This window comes from Hyla sarda, chromosome 1, assembly GCF_029499605.1.
Source record: "Hyla sarda isolate aHylSar1 chromosome 1, aHylSar1.hap1, whole genome shotgun sequence".
NCBI classification, from domain to species: Eukaryota; Metazoa; Chordata; class Amphibia; order Anura; family Hylidae; genus Hyla; species Hyla sarda.
In genome coordinates, this window is record NC_079189.1 from 144,049,115 (window position 1) to 144,075,728 (window position 26,614).

The window sequence follows — 26,614 nt, forward strand, 5'->3', positions numbered from 1 at the left end:
ATAAAACTGAACAAAATAAACAGCAGATGGCACTTTAAAAAACATTATTCTTGGAATATCTATTGTGATGAGCTTTTGTTATTTTTTGTATAAATAAGTGTTAATGCAAAAAAATAAAAAAAGTCACAATTTAGAGTTGGATTCAGCTGTAATCAAAATATTTTTGTGAGACAACCCCTTTTAAGGGGCTTTATTTTAGAGCTCATCCTTTTCCCCTCTGTTTGGGAATAGCAGGCTTTTAGGAATATATGGTGGCTACAGGTCAGGTGAACCTGGTGTCAGAGATAAGCCAGTAAAGTGTTTTCACTTCTGCTTCCTCAAAATCTTACACTGCATAGTGCTTAACACCTTAAAGGGGTACTCAGCCCCTAGACATCTTATCCCCTAGGTCCCGCTGCTGGGGAACCCCAGGATCCCCGCTGCGGCACCGCGCGATCATTACTGCACAGAGCGAGTTCGCTCTGCACATAATGACGGGCAATACAGGTGCCGGAGCATCGTTGCGTCACGGCTCCGTCCCTCGTGACGTCACGGCACGCCCCCCTCAATACATGTCTATGGGAGGGGGCGTGGCGGTCGTCACGCCCCCTGCCATGGACTTGCAATTAGGGGACGGGCCTTGATGTCACGAGGGGCGGAGCCATGACGTCACACTGCTCCTTCCCCTGTATCGCCCGTCATTATGCGCAGAGCGAACTCGCTCTGTGCAGTAATGATAGCGCGGTGCCGCAGCGGGGATCCCGGGGGTCCCCAGCGGCGGGACCGTGGCGATCTGACATCTTATCCCCTATCCTTTGGATAGGGGATAAGATGTGTGATGGCGGAGTACCCCTTTAGGGACCAAGACCATCTTGGCCTAAAGAACCAAGCAAATTTTATTTTAGTGTTTTCATTTTTTCGTCCTCATCTTTAAATTCCATAATTTTTATATTTCCATCCACAGACCCATATAAGGGTTTTGTACTTTGTAATGACACCTCTCATTTTATCATAAAGTGTAAGGCAAACTCCAAAAATTATTTGTGTAAGGAAATTTAAATGAAAAATGCAATTTAGCTAAATTTGGAGGGTTTCCTTTTCATGCTGTACACTTTACGGTAAAAAGGACATGTTTTTTTTTATTCTATGGGTCAATACGATTAAAATGATACCCATGATTATATAACAATTTTTTACAAAATCAGTATGTTTAAAATCAACATTTTGACCACCTTTAACTTTTTCATTTTTCCGTATGCAGGGATGTATGAGGGCTCATATTAGTATCACATTTGTGTATATGTGACTATTTGATTACTTTTTTTAAAAAAAATTGTGAATGTGATGTGACCAAAAAGCAGCAATTTTGGCCTTTTTTTTACGTTTATGCCTTTCACCGTACGGAGTCAATAACATTACATTTTGATAGATTGGACATTTACGCATGCGGCAATACCAAATATGTTCAATAATTATTTATTTTTTTATGCTTTTTTGAGTAAAATAGGGAAAAAGAGTGATTAAAATTTGTATTGGGGAATTGGATTTTTCACCTAGATAGATAGGGGACTATCTATAGCAATCATTAGATTGCTAATACTGTTCAATGCTATGAATAGGGTATAGCACTGATCAGTATTATCGGCTATCTTCTGCTCTGGTCTGCTGGAAGGCAGATCAGTGCAGAAGACCCAGGAGAGCTGGGGAGGCAGGGGAGGGGACCTCCAGCAGCCATCTTAGCTGATCTGATCCACGCAGCCGTGCCACGTGCGATCAGATCAGCTATTACAATAGCCGCACTGCCGCAAATGCTGTGATCTGTATTGATAACTGCATCTGAGGGGTTAATGACGGACATCATGAATACTGATGTCCACCATTACCGGCAGGTCCCTAGCTGCTGATAGCAGCCGGGACCTGCCATGCATGACGCGAGCATGTACAGGACGTAAATGTACGTCCTGGTGCGTTAAGTACCAGCGGACCAGGACATACATTTATGTCCTTTATCGTTAAGGGATTGATAATCACTGTGTGGCAGAATATTCCGATTGTATTGGAGCTTAAAAGGAGGCATTCATATGGTGTGAGGGTACAAAAGTGGGGTATTACAGTGTAGTACATACAAAAGCAGAAAATCACCGTATTATGGAGTGGGGTACAAAAGGGAGCCACTATTATTGTATGGGGCATAAATACCTCCACAATCACTTTGAGATGAGAATACCCCTTTAACTGATGCATATGGCAAGAAATACAGAAGAGTAACCTTGTACTTCATAAGTGAGTAAAGAAGAGCTTGATCATCAAGGAACGTGTTATTGCTCTGTTGTAACACATCTATTCTTATTTCAGTGTGTGTAAAATGCCAGGGGTCGCATGATGAGAGGATGGAATTATGATACATGGCTATTATTATGGCTAGCCATAAAAATACTGAAGGACATGTATTAACTGCATTCCATTCGCCACCCACATTTAACCTAAAGGATTCCCCCCCTGTTCTTCTGTGTAGTGAACTACAGTAGCACCTCATTTAGTAATAGAACTAAATATAGCTTGTTCACAGTACATTATTACAGCTTATACCATGCCGTTAGGCTTTAAGATCGTGTGATCTACTTCTGTTGTGAATGATGTGTATCCATGCTTTGTTTCAATGGATCATTGTAAACAGTACTGTATCAAGACTTTTTTGTCAATGGTAACTAATAATTTCCAGATTTCAATTTGCAAGTGACTATTTTTTTCTTTTTCTATCCACATGAGGGGAAGGACAGTCACTGCCACTTACTTTCTTAATCTTACCTCCTGTCACATGCTAACTATCATGTTGGACCTAGAGCAACTCTGACTTTTCTCTTATGTAGTAGTCAGTAACTACTGCTGCCTTCGCTGTAACTGTTGGGAATCAAAGGGTATTTTAACTCCTTGGCACAGTCAACTGTCTCACAGCTCATGCTTCTGCTCAACCACAGCTCTCTTGGTCTTGGTTGACCCAGTCCCAGCTGTTGATGGCAAAAACCAAGCACCAAATGTAGAAAAAAGTGAGGGGTGAACACGAATAGCATCCTACATTCAAAAATATGCATTGGGCTAGGTTTTCATACAGATTGTTTTTCTAGCGTATTTTGAAAAACTGCCACTGCAGTTTTTGAGCCAAAGTCAGAAGTGGATTCAGCAGGAAGGAGAAGTAATAGTTTTTCCTTTATATGTTTCATTTCTTCCGAACACACATCTGATTTTGGCTTAGAAACTGTAGTGGCAGTTTTCAAAAAAAAAAAAAGAAATGACAGAAAAAAAAAACCTGTGTGGAACTAGAGGTTCATACTGTATACAGAATAACAGAGATACCAGAATAATAAGCCATTCTCAGATGCATAAGCGGACTGTGAACAGTTTGTTATAAGGCTACATGGTGCATACATTGCAATTAAAATAACATACACTACAGTCTGCAGTCAAAGAAATTCCCCAGTATTGACCCATGCTTATGCTCAGTTAGGAAAAGCCAAGTCTTTATTTTGGTGGAGACACAGTAATCTTTCCTGGCAGCAACTAATCTCCCATAGGAGCAAAGAATCAAGCATCTTACTACTAAAAGTGATGGCTTCAGGATATTTCAAGGCTAATGAAAGGACCTCTTGATCTCTGGCTGAGGAAGTGTTGCTGCGGGTCATACAATTGGAGCTGGAGCCTAGCACTACATACCTTACACTGCTGTGGTTGTGCTATCGTGGGTTTGGGGAGGAGGAGACTCCCATGTTAGCAGACCAGGGAGGCTTGTAATTGTTATGCAACAGGGGTCCCGGTGCAGCTACTTGCAGTGGATAAAACGGCCCTAGTGACAGGGAACTTGTGTGCCTTCCAATAGACTCCCTTACACAGCCCTTGCCGTGTGCATGAGGTAGAAAACGATATAACAGTTAGGGGTTAAAGGTGTTATCCACCATAAGGTGAATTTAGTACATACCTGCCAGACAGTAACATGCTTAGGAAGGATCTGCACTTGTCGTTGGGCTAAATGGCTATGTTTTGCGATTACCATAACACTGTAGCTAGCTTTTTGTGAACTGGTATTTCCTGTTTGAGTTTTCTTCTTTTGCCTACAAATCCCATAAGTCCATTTTCCTCCCTTCCACACATCAGCCACCTGACCCATTGAAACATAAATGAGCTGCATCCATTCAAAAGACCTTTGGTTTGCAATCAGGGTGCCTACAGCTGTTAGATTAGTTGCAGCTTGATCTCTCTCCCACCAAGCATTGCAACCTGGGAAAAATCTGAGACAACAGTCATTTTGTATGCTGTTAAAAATAAATATTGGGGTAAAAATCACATAAGAATGGTGAAAAAACCATCACACACAGGTACAGACACTATGTTATGAACTACACGAACTGTACAGCCCCTGTAGCATAGTCAAATAAAAAAAAATCCTGGAATACCCCATTAATTCTATTTATACATAATATTTCTTTCATTGTGCCTGTCAGCTGTGCAGAACGTTTTTTTTCTTGAGATTTAATTGCTATGATCATTGAAACATGGAAAGTTATTGTGCTCGTACAGGTCAGAAATTATTGGCTTGATGATAAATGTGCTTCATAAATAAAACAAATTACAAAATATAAATGGCACTGTAAAGCTTTTATAAAAGCTGTTAAATTCCTTTGAGAGCCTATTCACTAAACTAATCTGGCATATATGTCCAGGCTCAGGGGTGTGGAAATTAAATAAAAAACTACTTGTCCATGGGACTAAAACGGAGCAAAATCTACTTGTCCCTCATGACGATCCACTTGTCCTGGCCTATATTCGCTTTTACATTCCAGTTTTTTCCTCCTCACCTTATTATTGCCATAACTACCTACTATAATGATACCTTTTTAATTATTCCACAACATTTGCTCCGAAACAAAAAACAAATAAATATTGAAGTGAAATTGAAATGGTAAAAGATAATTTAGCAAATTTGGTGGTTTTCTTTTGTTCGCCATTTACCTTTTGGTTGAGCATGTTATTTTGATACTTTAGGTCGCCTGATTACAGCAATACCAGATTTGTATAGTTTCCATCATGTTTTACTAATTAAAAAAAAAATTCTGAAGTTTTTCGAATTTTTTTTAATTGCCATTTTCTGTCCCCTGTAGCTTTTTTTTTCTCATACGGTTTATGTTGTTGGCCAAGATGATTCTTTTCTTATCTGCATTTTATTTTCCCTTCACTAGGTGGCATCATATAGCTCTCGTTGCCTTGGAGGAGGACTTTGTTGCATTTTTTTCCCAGTAAAGCATTGCATGGCAGATAAGACTTCACATACTAATTTGGCGCTCTCCTCAAGGAGACATTTTCTACCTTTTTAGTATTTTATGTTTGGAACTGATGACCATATATGCATCAAGTCTATGTCTAAAGGCAGCTAGCTATAAGAATAGATTTGGTCAAACCTAAATTTGGCATTGCTGGCTGATCATATAATATGAATGGGGGCCTCCTAACTCTTCCCAGGTGCAGATGTTGGGGAAAGAATAGTTAGGCATGTCTTATTTCTGCTGCCCAATCCTTTTGTTGTCGGTTAGATAAGGTACCCCACAAGAAAGTCTGGCAGCGGCTTTCTTGCCCTTTTCCCATGCAGAATACAGACTTTTTCTGCTATAGACTTTGGTACAAATCTAGATTTACTGTTGGTTACACCCGAAGAAAATGTAAATAGTCTCTGAAACCCTGCAATATTTATACAAAAGTATGAGCATGCCCTATAGTCTTCATCCACTTGGTGTAGATGGGGCTTTCGGGAACCCATTCAGATGTACAGTACTGTACATTTTGGCAGATATTTGGTAAGAAATTCACATCAAGTTTCCCAATGTACCTTAGTCCTAAGCACATATTCATTGAAAAGAATGAAGTCCAGCTCCCCTAAACCGTCTGTACAGCCAATGCAGGGAAGTGCATAGCAGCACATTGCTTGTCGCAAAAGGAAATCCAGGAAATCCACAAATTAAAAACTTATCAGTCTCCTGATATGTACACACAAGGCACAGACAGAATCACATCTTAACATTTCACAAGGTTTATTGGTGTATTCAAGCAGTTAGGAAACATAAGCATCACAATAACTTACAGTATAACACATTAGGGACAAACCTGTTCAGGACAAAGTAACATCTGATATTTTTTAATGTATCTTCTGTCTATGGAACAATTTGTCAATATCTTCTGAAAAATGTGTACTTGAATGTTCGTGCACACTGAATCTTAAGGACAGGTTCATGCTTGTTCTCTTGGGACAGAAGGATAAATTGGTTCTTTATCCCCATTCCCACTCTGGGATCTGCTCCCATATTAAAATATAGCACAAATGGGCAAAAACTAAATCTTTCAGAAACTGCAAAGGGGATGGATGTTAAACCTTTATAATGGAACATGTTGCAAAAAATACATTATTAGCAAAGAGACTGCGAGTTCATCTGTTTTTTTTATTTTTTTATTAACACATTCCTTTTTTATTAACACATTCCTGCTTAGCTGTTCCATAGCATTTTATGATTCAAGAAGGTCGGATAATGAAAGACAAAGCTTTTTTCATATTGCATACAGTAAAATTTGGTGCCAAAACCCAATGGTATAACCTTTGCCACGTTCCATTATTTTCTTGTGTTTTTTTTTTCCCAACATCTTTGCTTTTTCCATAGTGGAGCCAGAACAAATACACTTTTTTTTTTTCACTTTAGTGGGCACTCTCCCTTCAGTTTCTTTACATCACTAGTTATGGAAACTATTTTCCAGTTTTTAGCTAGCCACATTTATTACTTGCTGCTTTACTTCTTACTTTGTTCAACTGACTGTTTCTCCACTTGTGCATTGTTACCTATTGTGTTTCCCCATCATTGGAAGTATTTGTGTTTAGTTATACCACTGGCCTTGTTTACCCTGCCATTGCAACGTATAAGCTTTTCAAACATTTGGCTTCTTTTCAGTACAGTTTGTTTTGCGACCCTCTGTTTCCCCCCAAAAAAAGCAACTTTTGTATTCATCTCCATTTTGATTTCATATATGCTACTTAACCAACATGCATGTTTTGAGTGAACAGTCTCAAGACTAAAAACAAAGTCAGAAAAGGCAACGTAGAAAGAAGAAAAACCAGCGCACTCACCACTACAGGTGTACTTCGTCTTCATGTATCTTTATTGTAGAAAACCACAGACGTGGCACTATGTGCCGGACACAGGTACAAGCGTGCGGGGTGACGACAGGTACAGAGATTCTCTCGCGCTTACTCGCGCTTCGCAAGGCCCCTACCTCGCTAAGGTAGGGGCCTTGCGAAGCGGACCCGCTAGCCCGAGAGCATCTCTGTAACTGTCGTCCCCCCGAACACTTGTACCTGTGTCCGGCACATAGTGCCACGTCTGTGGTTTTCTACAATAAAGATACATGAAGACGAAGAACACCTGTTGTGGTGAGTGCGCTGTTTTTTTTTCTTTCTACGTTGCATTATATTCTGGATCTTTATACTGGCTAGCACCGCCCTGGACTTATATACACACAGGACACGCTGCAGCACTTATCACCGCTAGTTGACTATAGGGGAGTATTCGCACCACAATTGAGTAGCAGTGCCCGACTATACTCTCTTTGGATTGTATTAGTCACAAAAGTGGTTGCTATGCGTAAATCGTGCAGTGCCGTAAAGGTGTCTATGAATCCCAAAACCAGGTTTAGTAAAACCTGAAGAAAGGCTGAAAGAGTTAAAGGGGTTATCCATGAATAGAAAATCACGGCTAATTTCTTTCAAAAATAGCGCCATGTCTGTCCCCAGGTTGGGTGGGGTTTTAGAACTTGGCTCCATTCACTTCAGTGGAACGGAGCTGCAGAACCACACCCAACCTGGAGACAGACAGGCTGGTTTTAAAAGAAAGCTCTGTTTTTCTATTCCTGGATAACCCCTTTAAATTGTTGAAGCACAAACATGGTTCTGTTAGATGTTTTCTAACAAAACTGTTACAGAGGATAGAACAACACTTGGCTATGTATGACCACCTCTACACTTAAACAGATGGACATGGGGCTCTCGTTCTTATGATCTATGATGCAGCGGCATAGCAGGGGTATGAAGAGAGCTCAGGAGCTGAGCTCACATCATACCCGTTTTGTCCCTGCTGCTATTAATCCCTTCCTTAATAAAAAGTTTGAATCAACCCCTTTTTCAAATTTTTTAAATAAAATTATGTAAACAAAACTAAATATAAACATATGTGTTATCACCACATGCATAAATGTCCATCCTATTAAAATATCATGTTCATTTAATTGCTCATTGAACCGCTCATTTAACCATGGCATAAACGTTAAAAAAAAATACCAAAGTCAATAATTGCGTATTTTTGGCCACTTCTTATACCAGAAAAAATTTTTATAGTCGCATCAAAAGAAAAATGGTATCACCAAAAAGCATAAAACCTTGGAACAAAAAATGAGCCCTCCTATGTCCCTACGTATTTATAAAAAAAAAGTTATATGGGTCAGAAGAGGACAATTTTTAAACATACAAATTTTTGTACAAAAAATGTTTAAGTAGTTAAATACCATAAATAAAACAATCCTCTATAAGTTGGGTATTGTTCTAATTGTAAAGACCTACAGAATAAAGGTAACCTGTCATTTGTACCGAAAAGTGCTACGGAGTCCCCAAGAGTTGCTAAATGGCTTTTTTTCAGTCTCTTCCCACAATTTTATTTTTTTTTTTTCATTTCGCTGTAGATTTGGTGGTAAAATGAGTAATGTCATTACAAAGTACAGTTGGTGGCTCAAAAAACAAGCCTTTATATGGGTCTGTGAGTGGAAAATTTAAAGTGTTATGGCTTTTGGAAGGAGAAGAGGAAGAAAACAAAAGTGCAAAAAAATTTTAAGCCAATTTTCTTGTGATAAATTCTAGGTGTTCCAAGATCTCTGCAAGGGAGGAGAAAAGACCGCAGCACAAATAATTAAAGAGAAGAATCTAGGACTCATCATTGATAGGAAACAGCTAGAAGACATCTGTCAGAAGATTGTAGATGGGCATAAGGAAGAGGTATTGTATTATCCAGATTTTTGTATGTTTATTAGGTGGCTGACATGCTTGCTCATTTACACCAGATTCTGTGTTGAATATCCAGAGATGCAAACCTCATTGATGGCCATATGCTTTTGTTTAAAATTTAAAGTGTTACTGTCATTTATATAAACTTTAGACATATCATCCAGACATGTCCAAAGTTTATATCGCATCAGATCTCAGTCCTAAGGCCCACTGGATTGTGAGTTGTGATGCACATGGTTGGTGCTTGTTTTTTTTGTTTTTTTGTGTGGGTGTTTACATTTTTTTCATAGTTTGTTCTCCAATGGCTTTTTACTGTATGTATACTAAATGGTCCCGAGGCTACACAGCAGCTCCAATTACAGTTGTCACTGTCATGGCTGTGCTGAGTCTAGTTAGTTTTGCCAGGACCAATTAAGGCAAGGGAAGGGCTGCTTCCTCTGTTTAGTGCTAGTGGTTTGTGTATGAAATCAGACTGGAAAACCACTGCTATCTTCTTTCCTATTTTCCTGAAGGCCAGACATCTGCACTCTGCTGATACTCCACAATTAGCAGACCTGATGTGTCTGGGATTTGTAATCAAAGGATACTCAGCTGGAGTTATAAGCAGCATTTAGCAACATAGAAGGGTAGACATGATTGTAGAAGTATCTATTCACATAGTAATACTTTTTATATCTTTTATAGGTTTCTGCCATACAACAAGGAAACCTTAAAGTTATGCACAAACTTATTGGCTTAGTCCAGAAGACTACGAAAGGGCGGGCAGATCCAATTCTTGTAAAGACTATACTAGAAGAAAAGGTGTTACCTTGATTCATCCTCAGTAAATATTTAACATGTTACCACTTATATACCACACGTTTTTTTTTTAACTTAATAAAACCAGAAACTGAAACCTATTCTTTTATTCTAATGTTTCTCATTGTAGATTAAAAAAAATATATATTCTGTACATGATCATAGGTCAACCATCTTGTCTGTGATACTGTTAACTACTTATCGAGATATATGCCTTATAGCAGCTACTTGGACATAGGAACCTGTGGTCTGGAGCCAACTTATTTACTTCTATTGGGGAGCTTTCTGGGCATGCTCTGCGACCTATGCAAAGGTTACTGTGCAGGTAGGGGGGATCTATTACTATCACCTGCCGTCAGTAGCAGATCTTATATATCTGTATATACAGTCATGGCCATAAATGTTTGCACCCTTAACATTTTTATAGAAAATGAAGTATTTCTCACAGAAAAGGATTGCAGTAACACGTTTTGCTATACACATGTTCATTCCCTTTGTGTGTATTGAAACTAAACCAAAAAAGGTAGGAAAAAAAGAAAATTGGACAGAATATCTCACCAAACTCCAAAAATGGGCTGGACAAAATTTTAGGCACCCTATCAAAATTGTGGAAAAATAAGATTGTTTCAAGCATGTGATCCTCCTTTAAACTCACCTGAGGCAAGTAACAGGTGTGGGCAATATAAAAATAACACATGAAAGCAGATAAAAAGGAGAGAAGTTCACTTAGTTTTTGCATTGTTTTTCTGTGTGCCACACTAAGCATGGACAACAGAAAGAGGAAAAGAGAACTGTCTGAGGACTTGAGAACCAAAATTGTGGAAAAATATCAACAATCTCGAGGTTACAAGTCCATCTCCAGAGATCTAGATTTGCCTTTGTCCACAGTGCGCAACATTATCAAGAAGTTTGCAACCCATGGCACTGCAGCTAATCTCCCTGGGCGTGGATAGAAGAGAAAAATTTTATGAAAGGTGTCAATGCAGGATAGTCTGGATGGGGGATAAGCAGCCCCAAACAAGTTCCAAAGATATTCAAGCTGTCCTGCGGGCTCATGGAACATCAGTGTCAGCACAAACTATCAGTCCACATTTAAATGAAATGAAATGCTATGGCAGGAGACCCAGGAGGACGCCACTGCTGACACAGAGACATAAAAAAAGCAAGACTACATTTTGTCAACATGAATTTGAGTAAGCCAAAATCCTTCTGGTAAAACATCTTGTGGACAGCTGAGACCAAGGTTGAGCTTTTTGGTAAAGCACATCATTCCAAACTAAATGAAGCCTACAAAGAAAAGAACACAGTACCTACAGTGAAATATGGTGGAGATTCAATTATGTTTTGGGGTAGTTTTGCTTCCTCTTGCACTGGGTGCCTTGAATGTGTGCAAGGCATCATGAACTCTGAGGATTACCAATGGGTTTTGGGTCACACTGTACAGCTTAGTGTCTGAAAGCTGGGGTTGCGTTCGAGATCTTGGTCTTCCAGCAGGACAATGATCCCAAACATACATCAAAAAGCACCCAGAAATGGATGGCAACAAAGCGCTGGAGAGTTCTGAAGTGGCCAGCAATGAGTCAAGATCTAAATCCCATTGAACACTTGTGGAGAGAACTTAAAATTGCTGTTGGGAAAAGGGGTCCTTCCAATAAGAGCGACCTGGAGCAGTTTGCAAAGGAAGAGTGTCCAACATTCCGGCTGAGAGGTGTAAGAAGCTTAACCCCTTAAGGACTCAGCCCATTTTGGCCTTAAGGACTCAGACAATTTAATTTTTACGTTTTCATTTTTTCCTCCTTGCCTTCTAAAAATCATAACTCTTTTATATTTTCATCCACAGACTAGTATGAGGGCTTGTTTTTTGCGCGACCAGTTGTCCTTTGTAATGACATCACTCATTATATCATAAAATGTATGGCGCAACCAAAAAACACTATTTTTGTGGGGAAATGAAAACGAAAAACGCAATTTTGCTAATTTTGGAAGGTTTCGTTTTCACGCCGTACAATTTATGGTAAAAATGACGTGTGTTCTTTATTCTGAGGGTCAATACGATTAAAATGATACCCATTATTACATACTTTTATATTATTGTTGCGCTTAAAAAAAATCACAAACTTTTTAACCAAATTAGTACGTTTATAATCCCTTTATTTTGATGACCTATAACTTTTTTATTTTTCCGTATAAGCGGCGGTATGGGGGCTAATTTTTTGCGCCATGATCTGTACTTTTTTTTGATACCACATTTGCATATAAAAAACTTTTAATACATTTTTTATAATTTTTTTTTTAATAAAATGTATTAAAAAAGTAGGAATTTTGGACTTTTTATTTTTTTTTCGTTCACGCCGTTAACCGTACGGGATCATTAACATTTTATTTTAATAGTTCGGACATTTACGCACGCGGCGATACCAAATATGTCTATAAAAAAAATTTTTACGCTTTTTGGGGGTAAAATTGGAAAAAACGGACGTTTTACTTTTTTATTGGGGGAGGGGATTTTTCACTTTTTTTTTACTTTTACTTTTACATTTAATTTTTTTTTACACTTGAATAGTCCCCATAGGGGACTATTCATAGCAATACCATGATTGCTAATACTGATCTGTTCTATGTATAGGACATAGAACAGATCAGTATTATCGGTCATCTCCTGCTCTGGTCTGCTCGATCACAGACCAGAGCAGGAGACGCCGGGAGCCGCACGGAGGAAGGAGAGGGGACCTCCGTGCGGCGTTATGAATGATCGGATCCCCGCAGCAGCGCTGCGGGCGATCCGATCATTCATTCAAATCGCGCACTGCCGCAGATGCCAGGATCTGTATTGATCCCGGCACCTGAGGGGTTAATGGCGGACGCCCGCGATCTCGCGGGCGTCGGCCATTGCCGGCGGGTCCCTGGCTGCGATCAGCAGCCGGGATCAGCCGCGCATGACACGGGCATCGCTCCGATGCCCGCGGTTATGCTTAGGACGTAAATGTACGTCCTGGTGCGTTAAGTACCACCGCACCAGGACGTACATTTACGTCCTGCGTCCTTAAGGGGTTAATGAAGGTTATAGGAAGCAATTGGTTTCAGTTTTTTTTTCCAAAGGGTGTGCAACCAGATATTAAGTTAAGGGTGCCAATAATTTTGTCCAGACCATTTTTGGAGTTTGGTGTGACATTATGTCCAATTTGCTTTTTTTCCTCCCTTTTTTTTGGTTTAGTTCCAATATAAACAAAGGGAATAAACATGTGTATAGCAAAGCATGTGTTACTGCAATCCTTTTCTGTGAGAAATACTTCATTTTCTAGAAAGATTTCAGGGGTGCCAACATTTACAGCCATGACTGTAGGTGACGCCTTTCACTGTTATTCTGGTAGTAGTAATAATAAGAAGACTACTGGGAAGTGATCTGAACTGAATAAGAAGTGCGGCTCAGTGGTCAAAAGATAGGATATAATGATTTTTGTTTAATATACATTAAATGACCACTTTCAAGATTGGACCATTCCTATATAAAAATTAGGCACATTCCCCCAGAGCACAGCATCATACCAAGTGAGCATAGTTACCAGTGCAAGAAAAGCTGTGGGTGATTGACAGTTGAGAAGGAAGTCACCCGAATATTCTAGAAGAAATAATTTAAAAAAGATTACAAAAATTCACATAAGTATTTAGAAAGTATGAAATCATAATTACACTTTAAAGCGTACCTGTCTTAGTGCAAAAAAAAAGTGATATGTTACTCAGTACCTAATTCTGATTATGTACATATCATTTTTATGTCTAGTCCTATATATCCCTAACAAATGGCATATATATATATGTTGCTCACTTGCTTTTTGTTCTTGCCTTATGGAGGGGGCATGTCCATCTCTCTCCCTCACTGTGATGACTCATCTGCTCTGAGTCTAGGAGCAGCCTGGCAGTCTGCAGATCACTGCACAGTAGTTTTTATGCATACATTTCCTATCTGTTCCTAGTAAAATTGAATGCTAATCAACATAGCTGTCACTCTGTGTGTCATTCAGCTTTCACAGACTCCTGAATATCTGATCAGCTTCTTTGTTATTCAGGAGTCAGAGAGAGCTTTTTTCTGTTCAAGCATGCTGGGAGTTGTAGTTTTGCAATGCAACAGATGGAGCTGCAGTGTTTGTAAAGCACGGTGTTACAGCAGTGTTCCCTTTAGCTGTTGCAAAACTACAACTCCCAGCATGCCCACACATCCTTTTGCCTGTAGTTTTGCAAGAGCGGGAGGCACACAGCTGGAGAATACACAGCTCTAAAACAGAGTTTTACAAAGAATGTACCCCCAGCTGTTGCAAAACTACAACTTCCATCATGGGAGTTGTAGTTTAGGAACAGCTGGAGGCTGTAGTGGAGCACTGGTGATCTCCTATACTTGATACCAACACACTTTACAACCGGTATCCAGTATGCTGCAATTAGCTTTGTGGCTAAGGCACAGTACAGAATTTTGATCATAATTGAGAAATATCATAACGCTATAACTATAGTTTCTGATGGATAGAGTTGGTCCCTACCTTCCCATGTGATATCAGTCATCTTGGGATACTGTAACCTCTATTATCATTGCATTGCAGCAAATTTCTTTCTTTGTATAATTTAACTTTCATTGGAATGTAGTCAAAATAAATATATTGTACAGTAAGACGGCTACATTGTTGCATACATTGTGCACTGACTTGTCCAACAATCTCTTCATTGACATAATGGAGCTCAATTAGGTTAATGCCAGACTTGGGCAGGATGTTTACTCTTCATGAATGGATGCAAAAAGTAACTGTGAAACAGATTTAATACAAAGTTGCAGTGTACCCTCTTTTCAACCATTAAAAGATCAAGAGCTCTGGTTTGTTACATAATTGGAGGCATTTTACTGTCTAAGGGTATGTTCACATGTTTGTATTTTCTGCTGCTGATCTGCTTCACATTTGCTGTAGCAGATTTTGCTACCCATTTATCCACCTCCTTTAAGTCGTGTACATGCACCCAATTTATCAAAAGTTGCATGCGGTGTGATAAATTTGGCATACAAGCACATATGTGGGATTTTTGCTTCTGTGAAGTTGTTGTAAGCAAGTTTTGTAAGTGAAAAGATTGCTGGTATTGGTTTGCCACATTTGGAGCCCTCGTCAACAAAATTTGCGACATTTGGAGAAAAGTCGCAATTGATAAATTCACATCCTCTACAAAGTCAAGGGCAAAAATTGTTCAAGCAAGTTTGGCAAAAATCACTTTTAGGGTAAAAAGTCTCACAAAAAGTAGCAAAATCAATGAGGAGCCAAATGTGGGCATTTTACATGCCTTTTGGTGTGTAAAACAGGCACAAAGGAGTACTGCAGCCTTATACAACTTATCCCCTATCAGCATTATTATTATACGCTGGGACCGCCTGCAATCTTCTGTACAGGGCTCTCCCCATGCAGGAGGCGTGTTGGCCGCAGCATGACGCTGTGGTCTACACGCACCCTCCATGTATCTCTATGGAAGAAGTGGAGATGCAGCCTCTTAGTGAAGTCGACGACACAAACATTAGCCGCACAGAGCCGCGGCAGTTCTGGGGAGATTGCGGGGGGTCAGACCCCCTGTGATCAGACACTTTATATCCTATACTGCGGATAGGTATAAGTTGTCTATAGCTGTACTCCTTTAATAAATTCATCCCCTTTGAGCTTTAGACTGGCATATAACCCTAATACCTAATAGCGTACTGGGGGGGATATGATAAACGTATATAAGTATATTAATGGCCCATACAAAAAATATGGAAAAAAACTGTTCCAGGTTAAACCCCCCAAAAGGACGAGGGGGCACTCCCTCCGTCTGGAGAAGAAAAAGTTTAGTCTCAAGGGGCGACACGCCTTCTTTACCATAAGAACTGTGAACTTATGGAACAGTCTACCTCAGGAACTGGTCACAGCAGGAAAAATTTACAGCTTTAAAACAGGATTAGATACATTCCTGGAACAAAATAACATTCATGCTTATGAAGAAATATAAAATCCCATCCCTTCCCCAATATAGCGCCACACCCCTACCCTTCAATTCCCTGGTTGAACTTGATGGACATATGTCTTTTTTCGACCGTACTAACTATGTAACTATGTAACTGCAGTTATAACCATGGAAGCCTGAACAAACTAGCTATCGGTAAATAAATACTTAAAAAAAAAAAAAAAGCCTAAACAAACTATGAAAGTTTTATTATCTTATGTCATGACCAGATCAATAAATATCATCCAGAAGATTTTTTCAACAATTTTTTTTTCCGTTAGTTTTTTAGTCCACTGGCTATTTATATGTTCTTATGGTGAAAAAATGGGAAAATCATTACTGCTGAAAGCATTTTTATCAAAGTATTATCTTAGCTTTTTGTACACAAAAAAAACAGAGCATTTTGAGAGTGATGAGCAGCAGTTCTCAGCCATAAAAACTGATTCAACTGATGACACTAAAGATGAAACACTCATATTTAAAAGAACAGTACTCTTCTCTATTGTAGACTGAAGCTTTCTTTTGTCAGTCTTCTGGTGTCTTGGAATGTTTTTTTTTTTAATTCTATTCCCAGTCTGGTTTATACATTTAAAATTAATATTAACGTCTTTTTGGGCCTAATATTTTAAATGGTGTGTGTTATACACTAACTAAATGTTTTTGTATTGCATAAAACACTCATATTATGTTCAGGTTTGTTAAATAGGAGACACTTCTCAGCAGGTGGTATTTCAGTTACTGTACAAAAATTCCCTCTGGATTGGTAGAATCCTCTATAGAATCATAGTGTACCATTGGGATGTGGGCATCAAATAAGGAGGCAATGACCTTGTGATGTTTCCACCAGGAAAATCTAAACTATTGTTGTCTTGCAGCACTAGAGTCCAAGGCAACTTCTGCATGTTTTGTTTGATTCTGCTTTTTTGTAGATTTCCTCCAAGTTCCTTCTTTCCGTCCAACACTCTAAAATTTTACTCATAGAGACTTACGACTGCCCTACTAAATTGGTCATAGGAAAGATAGGGAAACTAGAATGGTTTCCTCACTGAGGGCGGTCAAGTGAATTCCCGAAGGAGAACTGCGGCCCGGGCTGCAAAAACATTAAAAAAAACCTTTAACTCATTTTCCTAGGTTCCCCCATTGCAGAGATTTCGGTGTCCTGTTCCTCCGGTGCTGATGGCTTCGTAGGCTCAAAACATCACCGTGCAGGTAGGGTATCGCCGGCCGCAGCGATGTCCCGCCTCGGCCAGTGATAGGCTGAGTTAGAGCTGGGCGGTATGACCAAAAATGTATATCACGGTATTTTTCTAAATTATGGCAGTTTCACAGTATTTAACGGTATTTGGGGGGTGGTTCCTCAGTATAGTGTCAGGTGGTCGGGGGTCTTCACCATGGTACCTTGGGTCTCGGTCAGGCCACCCGGTAACTCTCCTCCATGTCTCCACAGTTCTGCTCGAGTTTCTCACTCCCGCCCAGAAGTCATGTGCCCACCGGAATTTGTAGTCTCCTCCCAGCTTCTCACAGTCGGTTCAATGCGGCTCGGACTACACTTCCCAGAGACGCTGTGCGGCCGAACGTTTCTCTACACCATCACGCATCGGAGTTGGTTGCTATGGAGATGGTATTGCGGTATGTGAAAAATTCATATCGTAAGACAAAAACACACCGATATTCGGTATGAAATGGTATACCGACCAGCTCTAACTCACTTATGTTGTATATGTAGGTATTGCCCTGATCCCCGAGCACGCTTTTGCTCCTTCCTCAGGGGACTACTATGTAGAGCCCTGCTTGGGACTGGTTTTTCAATCCCGCTCCAGTGACCTTTTTGACTAATCCCGCTCGCTCCCGCTAAAATGGTCCTCTTCTTTTGTGAAGGTCACACTACAGAAGACACCTTTCAAATGCCCCTTTTAACCTGTTAACAACCATGGACGTGTATACTCGTCCATGTGCCGTTAACAGGGTATGGTGCGGGCTCCCGACTCGAGCCCGCATCATACCAGCCAGCCCCCAGCTGATTCCTGTAGCTAGGGGCCAGCGTTAATAGCAGACAGGCTATTAACCCTTTAGATCACCGCTGTCAAAGCTGGCATATAATGGTGCCTTTATGCCGTCCCTGGTGGTCCAGTGGGGTGGATGGCCTCCCCACAGCGTGATTGCGTGGAGGTGGCGATCCACTGCTAAGGTAGCCTGAGGGCTTACCTCTCCTTCCATGCAGGCTCCTACGCTGGGAATGATAAAGCCTGGCAGGACCAGGCTTTATCAATCAATCACAGAGCACACAGATCAATGTGGTTTTATAAAAGTTTATAAAAAAGTTTAAACAGACAGACCCCTTCCTTATTGAAAGTTTAAATACCCCCCCTTTTTCCAAATTCCATATAAAAATATATAAACATAATAAACATATGTGGTATCGCCGTGTGCGTAAATGTCCGAACTATAAAAATATTGTTCATTAAACCGAACGGTCAATGGCGTACGCGCAAAAAAAATTACAAAGTCCAAAATAGTGCATTTTTGGTCACTATTTATAGCATCAAAAATGAATAAAAAGCAATCAAAAAGTCGGATAAAAAAAAATGGTGCCAATAAAGACTTCAGATCACGGCGCAAAATATGAGTACAGCCCCCCCCCCCCCCCATACGTGAAAAAATTCAGAAGAGGACAATTTTAAATGTATACATTTTCGTGCATGTAGTTATGATTTTTTCCAGAAGTACGACAAAATCAAACCTATGGTATTAATTTAATTGTATGGACCTACAGATTTGAGCTGAGGAAAACCAGACAGATCAGAGCAGGTGTAAAAAAAAGCAATGGGTAAGGAAAGGGGAAAATGTAGGGAAACCTTAGTAAATACAGTGGAAAATAAATTGTAGGGAATTAAAACCCACAAAAGAAACCTACACTCCACTCTTAGTAAATAAGGGCCAAAGTGTAATTTTTACTGAAAAATGTACTGCGTAGAAATGGAAGCTGCCAAAATTTACAAAATGGTTTTTCTTCTTCACTTTTGTCGTATAATTTTTTTTTTCCCGTTTCGCCGTAGATTTTTGGGTAAAATGACTGATGTAATTACAAAATAGAATTGGTGGCGCAAAAAAAAGAAAAACCCTCATATGTTTTTTTAGGTACAAAATTGAAAGAGTTATGATATATGAAGGTAAGGAGGAAAAAATGAAATTGCAAAAACAGAAAAATGCTTGGTCCTTAACCCCTTAAGGACCACGGACGTAAATGTACGTCCTGGTGCAGCGGTACTTTTACATCCTGTGTATGCCCGCGAGCATCGGAGTGGTGCTCGTGACATACACGGCAGGTTATGGCTGCTAGTTATGGCTGCTCAAAATATGAGTACAGCCCCCCCCCCCCCCCCCCGTACGTGAAAAAATTCAGAAGAGGACAATTTTAAATGTATACATTTTCGTGCATGTAGTTATGATTTTTTCCAGAAGTACGACAAAATCAAACCTATGGTATTAATTTAATTGTATGGACCTACAGAATAAAGATAAAGGCCCTCAATTACTATTGCAAACCAGACATGTTTTAAATGGACAGCTTTTGGCATGCTGGTAGTAGTAGTTTTGCAACACCTGGAGGCACCCTGGTTGGGAATCACTGGTGTATGCCCTATAGAGGTGTGGTGAACTACAACCCCCCGGAGACTACAGAGGCAGCATGCTGGTGTTGCACCACAGACTGAAGACTCCTGAATGACATGCTGGGAGTTGTAGTCCCTTTTGTGTGTGTATGCCACTGTATCCCAACCAGAGCTTATTATATTAGTGTGCTGTGTATAAGGGGACCAACCCGGGAAAATAGTAGGGTGGGTAAAGGGCGGGAAAAAAAAAAAAGCCGCCCCAAACCAATAAGGCATGTGGCATGCTGGGATTTGTAGTTTTCAGCACAGCAAGGAACAGGAAATAGAATCAAAGATAGGAAAACAAAGTGGGGGATAAAAAGACAACAAAGAACGGAAATAGAGTATCCTAAACAACAAGCATAGAAATGAAACAAAACAAATAGGAAGTAAAAAATGGAAAAACACGTTGACCACTTTAAAGGGGTACTCCGGCGCTTAGACATCTTATCCCCTATCCAAAGGAAGGGTATAAGATGCCTGATCGCGGGGGTCCCGCCGCTGGGGACCCCCGTGATCTTGCACGCAGCACCCCAGTTAAAATCAGTCCCCGGATTGTCACCCTTGACCCCGTGTGACGTCACGCTCCGCCCCTCAATGCAAGACTATGGGAGGGGGGCGTGACATGCTCCGGGGACTGATTATAACTGGGGTGCTGCATGCAAGATCATGGGGGTCCTCAGCAGCGGGACCCCCGCGATCACGCATCTTATCCCCTATTCTTTGGATAGGGGATAAGATTTCTAAGCGCCGGAGTACCCCTTTAAGGCCCAGGCCAATTTTATTTTTGCGTTTTCATTTTCCTCCTCACCTTCTAAAATCCAGAACTCTCTTATATTTCCATCTACAGACCCATATAAGGGCTTGTTTTTTTGCATGACCAATTGTACTTTGTAATGAAGCCTCTCATTTTACCATAAAACCCAAAAAATTATTCTTTATGGAAGCAAATTTTTATGAAAACCACAATTTTGCACATTTTGGAGGGTTTCGTTTTCACACTGTCCACTTTACGGTAAAAATGGCATGTGTTCTTTATTCTGAGGGTCAATACGATTGAAATGATACCCATGGCTAGATACTTTTATGTTGTTCTACCGCTTAAAAAAAATCTAAAACTTTTTGTACAAAATCAGTAATCTAAAATCGCCCTATTTTGACCACCTATAACTTTTTCATTTTTCAGTATATAGGGCGGTATGAGGGTTTATTTTTTGCGACATCATCTGTACTTTTTAACGATACCACATTTGCGTATATACAACTTTTAGATCATTTATTTTTTGGGGGAATAAAATGTGACTAAAACAGCATTTTTGGACTTTTTTTTACGTTTACGCCGTTCACCGTAAGGGATCATTAACATTATATTTTGATAGTTTACACACTTACAAACGTGGCGATACCAAATATGTTTATAAAAAAAAAACGCTTTTTGGGGGTAAAATGGGAATAACGGACAATTTTCATTTTTATTGGGGGAGGAGATTTTTCACTTTTTACTTTTACATTTTTCAACTTTTTTTTTTACACTTTTTATGTCCCCATAGGGGACTATCTATAGCAATCATTTGATTTCTAATACTGTTCAGTGCTATGCATAGGTGGACATAGCACTGATCAGTGTTATCTACGATCTTCTGCTCTGGTCTGCTCGATCTCAGACCAGAGCAGGAGACGGATGAGTCAGGTGAGAGGACCTCCGTCTGCCATTACAGATGATCAGATCCCCGCAGCAGCGCTGCAGGCGAACCGATTATCTATTTTAACATACTGTTCACGGCATCTGAGGGGTTAATGGCGGACATCCACGTGATTGCGGATGTCGGCAATTACCGGCAGGTCCCTGGCTGCTGCTAGCAGCCATAACCTGCCGTGTATGTCACGAGCACCACTCCGATGCTCGCGGGCATACACAGGATGTAAAAGTACCGCTGCACCAGGACGTACATTTACGTCCGTGGTCCTTAAGGGGTTAAGGACCAAGCATTTTTCTGTTTTTGCAATTTCATTTTTTCCTCCTTACCTTCATATATCATAACTCTTTCAATTTTGTACCTAAAAAAACATATGAGGGTTTTTCTTTTTTTTGCGCCACCAATTCTATTTTGTAATTACATCAGTCATTTTACCCAAAAATCTACGGCGAAACGGGAAAAAAAAAATTATACGACAAAAGTGAAGAAGAAAAACCATTTTGTAAATTTTGGCAGCTTCCATTTCTACGCAGTACATTTTTCAGTAAAAATTACACTTTGGCCCTTATTTACTAAGAGTGGAGTGTAGGTTTCTTTTGTGGGTTTTAATTCCCTACAATTTATTTTCCACTGTATTTACTAAGGTTTCCCTACATTTTCCCCTTTCCTTACCCATTGCTTTTTTTTACACCTGCTCTGATCTGTCTGGTTTTCCTCAGCTCAAATCTGTAGGTCCATACAATTAAATTAATACCATAGGTTTGATTTTGTCGTACTTCTGGAAAAAATCATAACTACATGCACGAAAATGTATACATTTAAAATTGTCCTCTTCTGAATTTTTTCACGTACGGGGGGGGGCTGTACTCATATTTTGCGCCGTGATCTGAAGTCTTTATTGGCACCATTTTTTTTTATCCGACTTTTTGATTGCTTTTTATTCATTTTTGATGCTATAAAAAGTGACCAAAAATGCACTATTTTGGACTTTGTAATTTTTTTTGCGCGTACGCCATTGACCGTTCGGTTTAATGAACAATATTTTTATAGTTCGGACATTTACGCACACGGCGATACCACATATGTTTATTATGTTTATATATTTTTATATGGAATTTGGAAAAAGTATTTAAACTTTCAATAAGGAAGGGGTCTGTCTGTTTAAACTTTTTTATAAACTTTTATAAAACCACATTGATCTGTGTGCTCTGTGATTGATTGATAAAGCCTGGTCCTGCCAGGCTTTATCATTCCCAGCGTAGGAGCCTGCATGGAAGGAGAGGTAAGCCCTCAGGCTACCTTAGCAGTGGATCGCCACCTCCACGCAATCACGCTGTGGGGAGGCCATCCACCCCACTGGACCACCAGGGACGGCATAAAGGCACCATTATATGCCAGCTTTGACAGCGGTGATCTAAAGGGTTAATAGCCTGTCTGCTATTAACGCTGGCCCCTAGCTACAGGAATCAGCTGGGGGCTGGCTGGTATGATGCGGGCTCGAGTCGGGAGCCCGCACCATACCCTGTTAACGGCACATGGACGAGTATACACGTCCATGGTTGTTAACAGGTTAAAAGGGGCATTTGAAAGGTGTCTTCTGTAGTGTGACCTTCACAAAAGAAGAGGACCAGTATGCAAAGTAAATGTTAGAACTGAAAAATCTGGTCAGGCCAAGGGGGTAGTTTTCTAAAAAGGATGGTCTTGTGAAGAAGTTTGACTGTTCCATGACCAGAAGCCAGAGGTCTCATTACATAAAGTAGGGCACCAGGACCTGACATTATCTTTAATTGACATTGACATGACAACCCAACACTATCATTCGAGAAGAGAAAGTAGGCTGCAGAAAATGAAGGCTGTGGTATTTTGTATACTGTAGATTAGAAAATATAGAGTATTTTTTTTATGCAAATGTAGCTAAATATAAAAGAAGGTGGGTTGTCTGAAGACTTAGATGCATTAAATATAAAAGTGAACCAAAGTGATATAAAATCTGTATGGCAAGATCCAGTCTGTGAACAATAGTCAAAAAAAATGTACAGTATTTATTTGTATCCAATAGTGTAATTGTTTGGGTAATTGGCAACATTATAATAATCTGATCTTAAAATATATTCAAAAGAAAATGCATACATATTTTACCTGTTGCAAATATATTACAGAACTTATTTATGAGACTACTAGTGGAAAAAATATGTCAGGTCATAGACAGAGTCCTGTTAGTGAATCTTGTGCACAATATACAAGAGAGACAATGGCCCTGATTTACTAAGAGTGTTGTGTAGGCCTCTTTGTGGGTTTTAATTCCCTACAGTTTATTTTCCACGGTATTTACTAAGGTTTCCTTATATTTTCCACTTTCCCTACATTTTCCTTTTTTTTTACACATGCTCTGATCTGTAGGGTTTTCCTCAGCTCAAATCCACCACATTTTCTGTGGAAACCTTAGTAAATATGTTGCTTTTTTGTGAAAATGTCAGGAACACGCCCCTTTTTGATGGCCACGCCCCTTTTCCGGGTTTTCTTAGCAAAATGGAGAGTTAGTCTGGGTTTTTTCAATTCTGGCGCAGACAGAATTTCTGGCGCAATGCGACAGAATCTGGCACACAACCTGACAAAACATGTCGGGTTTGCAATAGTAAATGAGGGCCAATGGCTCAGTGCTCCCACGTTATAAAATGTGTTTAATATTATGATAGTAGATCTTATATGCCTGTGGTCAGTTTAAGTATGATTAAAAAGGATCTTACTAGTTGAGTCTGCCATGTTTGCATTTTTCATATAAGCTAAAGCTATGTCTAGACAGAACATAGTTTATCGTGTTTGCTTCTATTTCTTTTTGTGATTTCCTAAGCACAGTTATATTGTTGTGTATCATTGTATTGTTACTACAAAGATTTTTATGTTAATATCTTAACTATTCTTTCTAACATGATTAACCTGTCAATTCTTTATCTACACACCTAACTTGAAGAATAATTAATAACTGTGCTATAAATTGTTTACACTGTATTTAAGGTACATGGCATCAAAGAGATGTCTCAATGTGTGTGTGTATATGTAATATCTACATGTAACCTACCATATGTGTCCTTTATTTTCACATCAATCATTTTCTAAACATTGTTGCATACCAAGAACACCCCCTATGGTAACTGTATTCCATGATATTAAATGGAATCACTTAAATTTGCCCCCCCTCACTTATAATTTGCCCGTCCATCCATACAGCACCCGAGCAGTGCTCACCTTTCTCACTCTGCTACGTTCTTGTACTGTGAGTGAGAGCTGCAGGGACGTGATCTCCGGGCACCGGCGCGATGATGGGATGTCATCACGCCAGCCTGCCGTGGATCAGGGGCGTTGCTAGGTCTACAAAAGATCCGGGGCACTGGCCATGGCTGAGGGCGGAGCCACAAAAGGAGGGATCATAGGTGGCAGAGTCACTCGGCAGGGTCACTCAGTTTACAATACACACTATATACACAGTACACAGTATACAGTATATGTCTGTGTACTTCCTTGCTTCTGTGCTCCAACCACTGCTCCTCTGGTCCGCAGCCTATGGGCCATAGCAGTAGGTACCCGGACCAGAGAAGCAGTGGTTGGAGCTCCAAAGGTAGCGTGCAGCTGCTGCATAATCACCGTTCTGTCCAGGGCCAGAGTGGGACCTAAAATAGGCCTGTGCATATTAGACTATGCAGCCCTTTTTTTGTGGGGGACCCAGCAGTTGGACTCCCACCAAAATAAAATGGGCTGCATTGTGAAATCTCCTTGGTTTAAGTGGCTTTTCACCTGTTGCAGGAACAACTCCCATCATCCATGGAAAGCTTCAGGCATGATGGGAGTTGTAGTTTTGTCACAGCTTGAGAGCCACTTATTTGGGTATAGTTTCACTGCAGGACTTTCAAGTGACTACAGCTCAGATAAGAAACAGGCAGACTATACAATGGTTTGACTCACACGAGACGTCTTCTCTGCTGTCTTTTCTTTTTTCTTCATCTGGTCCAGACACCAGGTCTTCTTCCATCTTCTCTGCAGAGTTGATGCTTGGACATCATTGGTTCCTCATTTTGTCAGCAGATCCTCATTGTCTGTATGAAGACAATAATCATTGTAATCCTGCCAGATACTATGGGGGAGATTCATCAAAACCTGTCCAGAGGAAAAGTTACTGAGTTGCCCATAGCAACCAATCAGATCGCTTCTTTCATTTTTAACAAGGCCTCTGCAAAATGAAAGAAGCGATCTGATTGGTTGCTATGGGCAACTGGGTAACTTTTCCTCTGGACAGGTTTTGATAAATCTCCCCCTATGCCCTTAAATATAACCCTGCCAGACATCATGCCATACACGTTTTCATCTGTTTGGCAGAAGCCCACCCTTGTGGGGACCTCCCCCGGACCCTAAGCCCCCCCAGACTCATCTTTGTCCTCGTCTTTCAGACCTCTAAGGGCTTGCCCACACTGCGGACATTCAGTCGGCAGAATTCTGCCTCCAGCAGGCGCCACCTAAGTCCTCAGTGATAGGACCACGCTGACAGCAATGCAGTGTGGCAGAATACTACCCAAAGAATAAACATGTTCATTCTTTGAGAAGACGTCCATTGCGCCAGCATAATTCCACTAAGGCAATTCCACAGTATACACAGAGCAACAGAATCCCATTTTAAACAATAGGACTCTGCTGCTAGTGGATTTCCACAGTGAAATTATGCCAGCAGAATGTCCGGAATGTGGATGAGCGCTTAGTCCCCCTAGACCTCTTAGTTCTCCTCCAGATCCCCCTTTCCCCCTTGTTTGGAACCCTTAGTCCAGTTGTGTCCATACTGTGGCCCTCCAGATGTTGCAAAACTACAAAACCCAGCATGCCCGTTCCATTGCCTTAGTCACTCTCAGACCCTCTGTTATCCTCCTTCAGCCACTAAGTCCCCCCCCAGATCCCCTTGTCTCCACCACCACACTTTTCTGCCCTCCTCCCCGACTCTATAATTAATAAAACTTCTCCGCCATCAACCTCCCACACACACACACACACACACCTCTTTGATGCTTTATTATCTTCTAACCCCCCCCCCCCCCTGTGATTTTCTACACTCCAATTACAGCCCCCTCCCTCATTCCATACTGCTCTTTCTCTCCCCCATCCTCCTTTTTATCCACCTTCTCACCTTGTGGGGAGGACAGCTGAAGCAGCTCTGTGGCGGCGGGATGTTCTCCTCCTCCTCCTCCTCCAGCCAGGGTATGGACCGTGACGTTAGGTGCGTGCCTGCGTCGTGTGCTGCGTCCCTGCCTGTTAACTCACCGCTGGTGTAATAAAGAAAACTGTGTCCCTGTAGCAGAATGTGACTCTCTTCCACAGGGACACCGTTTCCTTTATAACACTGGCCCGGAGCGAGGTCC

At 40.5% G+C, this 26,614-nt stretch overlaps 1 protein-coding gene across 2 annotated transcripts in view; it reads left to right on the plus strand.

Moving 5' to 3' along the window:
• Positions 1–9,960, plus strand: part of GATB (glutamyl-tRNA amidotransferase subunit B) — a 143,352-nt gene extending 133,392 nt beyond the window's left edge. For both annotated transcript variants that reach the window (XM_056562790.1, XM_056562799.1), the window contains 2 exons: positions 8,918–9,052; positions 9,746–9,960. In XM_056562790.1, the coding sequence (XP_056418765.1) occupies positions 8,918–9,052; positions 9,746–9,874 (264 nt within the window). In that variant the 3' untranslated portion in view covers positions 9,875–9,960. The remainder of the gene's footprint in view (positions 1–8,917; positions 9,053–9,745) is intronic.
• Positions 9,961–26,614: the final 16,654 nt, after the last annotated feature.